Source organism: Pteropus alecto, unplaced genomic scaffold, assembly GCF_000325575.1.
Source record: "Pteropus alecto unplaced genomic scaffold, ASM32557v1 scaffold378, whole genome shotgun sequence".
NCBI lineage: Eukaryota > Metazoa > Chordata > Mammalia > Chiroptera > Pteropodidae > Pteropus > Pteropus alecto.
Window position 1 is genome coordinate 73,467 of NW_006441387.1, and position 10,186 is coordinate 83,652.

Below are 10,186 nucleotides of genomic sequence, written 5' to 3' on the forward strand. Positions count from 1 at the left end.
CTGCAAACTCTCCCATTTGGCCGAGCCAAACAGGGGATGCTCAGAAAATGGAATCTCTGAGATCTGGTCAGCTACTCTTCATGATGAGGGTGGTGCCCAAGGCTGCAACATGCAGATGGCACCAAGGTCCAGCTGGAGAACCCGAGAGTTGACTGCAGGCCATTACCCAGTCGCAGTCCCAGGAAAAGAGCTAGTCAACACGGAATGACCATGCTGAAGCACTTTTGGAATATTTCAACTATTTTGGTGCAAACTCATGTTATTTTTTTTTTAAATTGAGATATAACTGACATAATTGGGACATAATTAGGAAATTTTTAATGTACTCAGTACCTTGCTAGGAATTTAACATGTATCATAAATGCTCAGAGGGATATTTTAGGGTTCTCATTTTAAATGTGAAGCCAGGTAGGCATCAAGTGGCATAGCACCTGGCCTAAGAATAGATGGTTAGTTTGTGGAGTTGGGACCAACAATGATGTCAGTTTGTTGCACAAATCCATGCTCTTCCTTGTCCCTTAGGTTAAAATGAGGTGTACACTCATCACTGGGGATGAGTTCAGCCTCATGCAAATGTGCAGATGGGTGTTTTAGAAGCCAAGGCCCTCCCCCTGTCTCATCAAGGAGAAGAGTAGGGGGAATGAGAGAGCAAAGCATTCTTCCCTTTTGTGGGAGGCAGTTGATGTAGAAACCCAGATGGGCCCCAGCCAACATATCCTGTTCCCTGTGTCAGCTGCAGGCTCTGTCCTTCCACTCACTGGCTCCAGGACGACGCAGGCTTCAGGGGCTGGCCATGTCCCTCCATCCCACCACCCTCCTGGGCCTCCGTGAGTCCAGAAAGGGAGGGACAGCCTTCCAGGGACAGATGGATGGGAGCTTGGGGAGGGATCTGTGTCCTTACTCGGTCCTGAGTCCAGTCCAGGAGACTTGGGGACCCTAGAGGAGCAATGTGATCCCCCAGTGACCTACCCCCTCAGCTCTGACCCACACCTAAGTCTGACCATGGAAGGTCAGTTCTAGAAGCAGGCTCCTGGGTATGGGGACAGGTTCAAACTCCATGAAGGGCTGGGGAGAGGGTATGCCTATTTGAAAGAGGAGATTGGGGATTAGTCTTGAGACTTTCAGAGCAAGGAGAAGGATTGTGCTCAGGTGGCATGTTGAAGAGCGGGGTTTGGAAATGACAAGAGGGGGACTGACCCCACCCTTGGCTCCACCAAGCTCCCCTTGATGGCAGCCTCATGAGGAAACTGGGCGCCAAGAGTGCTTCTCACTGGGGCTTCTCTTCCAGTGCTCTGTTTGGGCCAGACCATCCACACTCAGAATGGTGAGTCTACATTTTTTAATTTAGTTTTTCATACATGTTTCATTTTCTGGAAAAATATTATTTTCTGTAGAGTCCTCTCACGGTTCAACTTCATATAGAATGAGACTGTCTGTTCTCATGCCGTCCTTCTCTCTTATCTTCAGAGAATCTGGCTTCTTTTCACTTTCATAAATGCCATTTTCTCACTCTGCTGTGACCTCCTCCCAGGGTGACATCTGCACATTGCATGACCCGTGTCCCTATCGCTCAGCGTGGGTGGTTCATGCTTGGCCCTCCTGTCTCAGCTCAGTGCTTCCTCCCTCAGACTCCCAGACAGGTCAGCTCCACCTTCATCTGCTCTATCCCCACAACCCCCATGGTCATGCATCATGGTGCATAGCTGGATTTGCACAATTGCTTGATCAACATCTGTCCCCTCTCTAGACTTTCAGCCCAGGAAGGCAGGGACTCTGTGTGCGTTTCTCCTGTTTGGATCTAACGGCTCACGGAGCATCTGTAAACAGATCAGAAGGAACTAAGATAAGGTTGAAAGACAGTGAATGAATGAGTGAATGAATGGGTGACGAACCTCTGTCAGCTCCTGTCTCTGTCGACATTGACTTTGACGCCATCTTCCTGTTTCAGGGCTACGATCCCTCTCTGTTCTCCTTCCCTAATCCCCTGTCCCAGCCTTGCTCTCCTTGATGGCAGCCCCTTGAGGAGTTTTCAAAAGCCTAAATAACAAGGCTGAGACGAAGGTAGAAAATACAGTGGGACCAGAGGTGATGTAACACAAAGGGCCTACACTAGGGACAGGAATCCTCATCTGCTGGGGTCTTGTGACCTGATCAGGGATGGAGCTCCAATCCCCACCCCCACCCCCACCTCCACATACTGGAGCTCTGCAGAACTCCCTGAGCCCCCACACAGCTGCCCTTCAGAACCAGCCAAGGTTATTCCTACAGAGTCAGATCCTGCTTCCTTGTCCCCACAAGTGACCAGTTGTCTTCCTCCTGTGCTTCCCTCCCAGACCTCTCTGTTCCCCTAAAAAGTAGCTGTGGTCAAGGAGATATATCCGGGCCAACAGCCTGGTCTGAAAACTCCTGTTCCACCCTGGGAAAGTCCAAGATGCAACCAACACCCAGGGTCCTTGTGACATGTGGGGAAATACCTCTTGGGGTGATGGGGATTCATAGCCACCCAGAATGGGCATGGGGGTGTGTAGGGGGAGGGTAATGGAAGTGCTCCAAAATCCGGTTGTGCTGGTGGAGGCGCAGCTCTGTATGTTTGCTAAACACGCTGGAGTGAATACTTAAAATGGATGACTTGTGAGGCGTGGTGATTTCTTCTTGATGGACCTGGAATCCCACTTTGCTTCCCTCCCAGAGGTCCTGCCCAAACCCTCCATCCGTGCCAAGCCAGACACTGTGGTCCACCGGGGGAGGCTTGTGACCATCGTGTGCCAGAGTTCTGCTGGGGCTGACAGATTTCGCCTTGAAAAGAAAGATCAAACAGATCAGTACAAGGATCAGACAAACGTGTCTCAACATGGTTCACAGGGGACAGAGGCCAGATTCCACATCACAGCAAGTGAGGTCACTGCTGGGCATTATTTCTGCCGCTATCAAAAAGGGAACAAGTGGTCCGAGATCAGTGAGCTCCTGGAGCTGGTGGTGACAGATGAGGACGTCTCCGCTCTGCCCTCAGGTTTGTCCCAGGCCCCTGGACCCTGTCCCCAGCTGCGTCCACTGTCCACAGTCCCCCTACTCTCCTGCTGACCCCCAGTCCCTCTGGCTCCCCTGCCCCTCTGCACACACGTCCCTTGGCTGTCACACCAGGCTCGGGGCCCTGGGGTCCTGGTCCCACATAGACACCACGATGGCCAGGACACTGAGCCCAGTATCAGGGCGGAAAGGGAGGTAACTCTGCTGGGCTAGGTGGGGAGTGGGCTTCCGGACACCAGGTGGAGACAGACCTGGTTCAAGGGAACATGTGTCCTTTCTCTCAGGATGCTGTTAGGCTTTTCTTTCCACTGGGCCAGACTCTGTGGGGCCAGGCATGTGTCCCCTGTGGTGTGGTCCACCCTCCACTGGACAAGTCACATGCTCCAGGGGGCCCTGATCAAGGCAGGATGGTGCTTTGGGGACCTTTGGGCTGAGTCTTTCTTTTCCTTTGTGTGGTCAGTCCCTGAGATGTCCTTGACTCAGAGTCTATTGGGGACACTCCGACCCCCTCCATGTCCTCCCAGGGTCTCAGAGGAGCTGCTCCCTGCTGATTCTAGGAGGTCAATCGATGGGAGGGGAGCAGTGACCACCTCCCAGCAGAATGGAGTAGGGGCCTCTCTCTGTCTCCTGTCCCTCCCTACTTTCTCAGGAATCTCAGGATGTCCTTTGGGATTGAATGATGGCCAGACATGGCCTGCAGGTAGACACTCAGGGTGGAGAAACGCCAAGCTGAGTGAGATGGACTCCAGGCAGCCCCTCCACATCAGCCCTTCTCCTACCTCCTTCACAGGACCCACCAAAGTTGTCAGCTCCACCCTTTGTACATACACAAAGTCCTCCTCTTCAGCTGGTGATTAGAGACCTAAGCCTGGAGGGGATTGGGGGAAGGCTCTGCTCTGGGGACCAGGCTCTGCTAGAATTAGGGACTGTAGGGCCATAGCATGGGGCTGCCAACTACAGGGCACTGGATGTCACTAACATTTATAGCAACCTTGACAACAACACAAGCAAGACTGAAGAACTCTGTGGCAGGCTCTGGAAAAACAGCTCTGCCAATGGCAGCCAATGTGGGAGGTGCACGTTCTCCCAACTTTAACGATAATTAATTAGAATGAACAAAGAAACACACATATGTCTATATGTGCAAATATAAATATAAATGTGTAATTTACAATGCAAAATTTCAGATCTATAAATTAAATTATGTTAGTGTATATATTTAGATTATATATTAAATATAATTAATATAATAAAACACATTAATATATCGTTACAAGTGAATATAGAGACATTATTATATTATATGTTGTACATTATATCCCATATTAATAAAATTAACATACACAAATGTTTATAATATAAACATTATATATTGTATAATAAATGTATGTAATCGATATATATACAACTTATCTGGTATAAGTTCTTTTAAATTACATATAATTTAAAATAGTTATGCAATTTAAATTATAGATATAGAAGTCAAATCACATAATTTAAAATATATATTTATATTTATTTAATAATTACACATTAAATATATAATATGGAATATGGTATAAATATAGAAATGCATTGTAATATAGTATTCTTATGACGTATATTATACATACATTGCACATACATATATAATTTTAAATTGTGGTAGATGTCACGAAGGGAAGGAAAGGCAGCGGCGTGGGGATAGCGGGTGGGATCGTGGATGGTGGACCCAGCACAAGGTGATGAGAGAAGGGCGCCCAGGGAGGTGAAGGTTCCTGCCTTTCTTAGAGGACAACGAGGACGCAGCCTCTGGAGCAGCGGGAAGAGCTGGAGCCCTGTTCGGGGAAAGGGAATGGTGGGCGGGATCTCGTACCCTGTGCGTGGGCGAGCCGGCGGCACCCGGATGGGCCCACCTGTGAAATGGGTACTGACATGCCCGCGCAGAGGGCATGGTTACACAGTGCATGCCCCAAGACGAGACCATGGCTAGTGCTCGGTCAACTTGCCGGCTAACTGCATTGCCTCGGGCAACTCGAGGATCAGGTCTGGGCTTTCTCACTCACAGAGGGGCGATTCCACCCCCATCGGGGGCTGCCCTGGGAAACAAATCAGAGATGGGGATTCCTGCACTTGGGATGGGAACCCAGAACAAGGTCAGCAAGAAGAGGTCACACTCCCTGTTCCCACTGGGTGTCCTCTCTATAAAGTGCCAAAGGTCAGAGAGCAACACTGTCCCACACAACCTCCTGCGGAAGGAAGTGCATACCTGAGCCATTCCGTGAGACTGTCACCAGCCAGGTATGGCCACGGAGCCCTTGAAATGTGGCTGGTGCAGCTTCCTTTGCTCTAGAACCTCACCTGCTCCCTCTAGTACAGCGCTGCCCCTGGAAGTCCCTGTGGGGGGATCGGGACACTCAGAGGTAGAGTGTTTCCATCTTCACAGAAAGTTCCAGGGGCAGCGCTGTTCTAGAGGGAGCAGGAGAGGTTCCAGAGCGAAGGAAGCCCCTGTGGGGGGATCGGGACACTCAGAGTCCCCTCTGTATAGCTCAGGCCTTTGACTCACGCCTTCCTGATTCCTCCCTCCTAAGTGGTATGCAGTAGATACTCACAAGTGCAAGCTGCTGATACTCCGGTTCCATCTTCCTTACACCCCCAGGCCTGTCGACAGAAAGTGTTTATATTCTCATTGGGATCTCTGTGGCCTTTCTCTTGTGTCTCCTCCTCCTGGTCGTCCTGTTAGTCCATCGTCTACGTCAGAAAAACCACGGTAGGCCTCAGGGTGGGGTAGTGTGACCTAGGCAGGCTCTTTGGGGTGCTGGGCAGATGGCCTCCCTTCTAATTCACACCCCTGACTGTCCTCAGGCCCCCCCATCAGCAATGGCGAAAAGCAGAGTCCTCAGGAGAGGTGAGGCCCCCAAGAACAACCACCAGGCCCTCTCCCGGTCCTTTGCCTCTGGGAGCCCCCTGTGCTCACTTGTTCTTTCTCCTCAGGTTCAGCCCAGCTATTGACATCATACAGAGGACACCAGGTAAAGGGATGAAGAAGGGGGACAGGCCTGGGACAGGACAAATGGGCATTCAGTGCCACTCAAGACACTGTTGGTGGAGGGGAACCACTTGAGGATATTCTGTGATATTCTAGATGAGGTTGGGGAAGAAATCTGAATCTGTGAGGTTTCAGGCAAATTTGCCTTCTAAGGTCCACCCCAGAGAACTGACCACTTGCCCTTTCCCCTCCAGATGTGGCCACAGTCGGTAAACTTCCCGAGGGAGACAGGAAGCTGCACGCCCTAGTAAGTCCTTGTATTAGTCACCTGTTGCTATGTAACAAAATACTCCAGTTTTAGCAGCTTCACAAAATTATCTGTTTCTTGGGTCAGAAATTCGGAAGAGGATTAGCTGGGGGGTTCTGACTCTCACGAGGTTGCTGCCCTGATGACCGGGGCTGCATCTGTCTGAAGGTTTGACTGGGGCCAGAAGGCCCACCTCTGACAGCGTGCCGTCTTAGGGCTATGGGCCAGATGCCTCGGTCCCTCCACACATGGGTTTCTCCATGGCAGCTGGTCTCTCCCTGAGGGCAGGGCCCCAAAGAGTGAAGAGCAGAAGCCACCATGTCTTTCGTGGCCCTCCTTGGAGATGACATGCTCTCATTTCTGCCATGTTCTACTGGTCACACAGACCAACTCCGATTCTGTGTGGGAGGGGCCTACATAAGGGTGATTTCATCCCAGGGGTGAGGGCACTGGGAGGCTGACTGCCACAGCCTTTCCTTCCCACAGCCCCCTCCCCTCATCCTCGGCCAGACTAATGCACCCTGGGCCTCTCCCTCAGAGCCCTGCTGCAGAAGACCCCCAGGAGGTGACATATGCTCAGCTGGACCACCAAGTCCTCACACTGAGGGCAGCTGGAGCCCAGTCCCTGCAGTCCACGGAGCCCACAGCTGATGCCAGCACGTATGCAGCCCTTGCTAGACGTTGACCTCAGGCCCACCTGTCCTCTGCACCTAGAGACACAGGAAGTCACTCCCACAAAAGCCTGAAGCGGCTACTTGGAGGGGTTCCCTGTGGAGTCATCCCTTTCTAGAACATGGCCCAGTCAATTCTGCAGGCAAGAGCTGGCCTCTGGAGGCCCGTGATCAGCATCTAGGAGATTTGCTAACCAGGAGGCCCCTCCTATGATCAGCCAACTCCTTGGAGTGTCTATGCATGTACGTACTTGTTTCCAAAGACCCAGCCACAGTCCTGCAGTCACCCAGCTTATTCTAGACATGCCCTGTGAATCCCCAACTTACCCCAGAGACTATTTTAACTACTCTCTCGGCTGACTCTCAAGACCTTCCTGGAGTCCAGTTGTCAACCTTGAACCTGGGCTGTACTTAACGTAGCTGATAGATGAGGCCCTGATTTCTAGGTGCTGCTTTACCTTATTCATCAATAAATGTTTTCACAGACCTAACTATGACAGCTGCACGAGAAGCTGGGATATGCAAGTCCCTGGTCCCCAGTCTACCTCCATAAGTACTCAAACTTAGTGAGGGGAAAAGGACAGAAAAAAGGCGTCGGTGTGTGCTAATCTGAATGTATGTCTCAAGGATGAGTGAGGGAGACGCCTGAGGGAATATGTGGCTGGTGAAGGTGCAGCACGTACACCCTTACCCATAAATGCACAGGCTCATGAATACACATGCATGCACGTGTCCATGAGTGCACGAATGCACACACATACACACATTGCACAAACACATAACATATGCACACATCCATAAATGCATGCATCCACATATATGTACCCAGACACACCTGCATGCATGCACACACTGACACAAATGCACATACACATGCACAACCCATGAATGCACCTATGCACACTCAGACACACAGACGCATGCACACATGCTACAAACATACACGTGCACGCACTCATGAATACATCTACGCACATGCATATACACTGACAATTGCACACACTGTACAAACATATACACACAGACACATGCCCACTAATATGCACATGCACATACACAGACCAATGCACACACACTACAAACACATACATACATGCACACGCCCATACTCATGGACACATGCGTGAACTGAGTGAGGGTTTGGCAAGGCCATGATTGTACAGGAGGGCCCCTCAGGCTTTCAGTCCCCTCAAAGGAACATGGCAGTTTTCACCTGCCGTCTTCACCTTAGGTTCATCCCCAGTGGATGCCACACATTCGGATCCATCCACACAAAAGGATCCATTTAGCTCTTGGACATTGTCCTTGACCTGACCTTCACTCACCTGGCTAATGCCCTTCAAGTCTGGGATTGGAGCTGTTCTTCCCAATAAGCTTGCAATGATGAAATGAGAGCATTATTTTTGTGGCTCTGTATGTGTGTATGTGTTTGTAGTGTGTGTGCATGTTTCTGTGTATGTGCATGTGCACATTCGTGGGCATGTACATGTGTGTATGTATTTGTACAGTGTGCGCATGTGGCTGCTGTAACAATCGCCACACACTTAGTGGCTTCAGATAAGACAGTTCATGGTTCGGGATGTCAGAAGTCTAAAGTCAGTTTCTCTGGCTGAAATCAAGGTGTCAGCAGAGCTGCACTCTCTCTGGGGGCTCCAGGGGAGAACCTACATTGTCACCTTTTGCAGCTTCTAGGGGACATTTGTTTGTGGCCCTTCCTCTACCCTCAAGGAGCACTGCAGCGTCTTCAGATCCCGCTCTCCATAGAACTGCTTCTGCTGTCACATCTCCTTCCCTCTGTCTCTGGTGTTCCTGTCTCCCTCTCATAAGGACCCTGGTGGTGACTTTGGGCTACCCAGATAACGAGGATCAGTTCCCCAGCTTTAGACCTTTAATACAAGCACACTTGCAAAGACCCTTTTGACACACAAGGTGACACAGCAGCTGGCTCCAGGGATTCGGACCTCGACATCTTTGGGGGCCGCTATGCTATTTCCCTGAGTGGGTGCCGGCCCTCAGCGCTGCCCTTGTCCGTGGGCTTCCTCTGGGCTTGAATGTGTCACTCTGAATCCTGCCACCCGCAAGAATATTTTCTTTCACCACTGGTTATGAAATGTCAGATATTTGAGAGTCCGATGAATTTCTGAATCCCTAGAACTTCCACATAAGAGGAGGTCAGGCAGGAGGCAGTAGAGACTAGAAATAGCCTCCCTCCCAGGTGGCCCCTGTGTGACAGGACTGTGGCTGCTCCCCAGCACCATGTCCTCCCTTTCTGGTCTCCAATGAGACTACCATTGCAGCCCCCCTCACAGTTTGGTGTGTCCTGGGTTGAAATTTAGCCAGTGGTGTGTGAGCAGGGTGACAGAAGCTGCTTTTGGTTCTGTCCCATAAACCTTTCTGCACAAGACCTTCACTGCTCTGCCCTTTGCTGGCAGATACTCATTCCTGGGTGACCCTGAAAGCCTCACGTAGAGGGTGGCACCGGGTTCCAGGATAACTCTGTGTGGCAGAGCCTCTGTACTCATTTGGATTAGCCATGTTCCAGGCATCTGCAAACTTCATGCCTCTGATGTGTCCTACAGGTATATGCCACTCTCACCTTGTCCTCTGTGACCCTGAAACATGTCTCCTGCCTCCTCACTGCACCCTCTCCTGAGCAAGAACCCTCTTCCTGGGGTCAGTTTTCAAACACAAACCAGCCAGTCTTGAGCCCACAGCACCCCGCCCCCCCACATCCTTTCTGAGGCTTTCACACTTGGGGCTACTACCAGTATGCCCTAATCGCTCCAGGACACTCACCAGACAGCTAGCTTCATGCCCTCCACCTCAGAGCCACTGAAATGATTAAACAGTGGCTCCTGAGCCTGCTCCCCTGTCCCGCCACCCACCCGTTCCTTCTTCTGCAAACCACATCAAAGCTCCATCCTCCTGGGAACTGTGAGCGATAAGTTCTTCAACGGCCATCAGCCTTACTGTCCCTCCAATTTCCTGCCAACCACTCCTGCTGCTGAGCCAGAGTGACTTTCACCTGTTTACTTGGCTGGGAAACTGTCTTCTACCCCCGGGGAGTCACTATGCTTTGGGGTCCATTGGCTGTGACGGTTACACTCCTCCAATTATGCACATCCTGGCAGGAAGCAGACCTCGGGCCAGGGACGGGGTGTGGCTGCCTTGGCGCCTGTGTCGCTGAGCTTCCACCACAATCTGTCCCGCATT

At 51.0% G+C, this 10,186-nt stretch overlaps 1 protein-coding gene across 1 annotated transcript; it reads left to right on the plus strand.

The window, feature by feature from the left end:
• The first annotated feature begins 695 nt into the window (after positions 1 to 695).
• LAIR1 (leukocyte associated immunoglobulin like receptor 1) lies at positions 696 to 7,448 on the plus strand. Its single transcript, XM_025051569.1, has 9 exons — positions 696 to 827; positions 1,289 to 1,324; positions 2,690 to 3,010; positions 5,666 to 5,776; positions 5,872 to 5,914; positions 6,001 to 6,038; positions 6,250 to 6,302; positions 6,688 to 6,704; positions 6,789 to 7,448. Exons 1-9 carry the CDS (start codon positions 794 to 796, stop codon positions 6,985 to 6,987), a joined length of 852 nt encoding a protein of 283 aa, XP_024907337.1. The 5' UTR covers positions 696 to 793; the 3' UTR covers positions 6,988 to 7,448.
• The last annotated feature ends 2,738 nt before the right edge of the window (positions 7,449 to 10,186 follow it).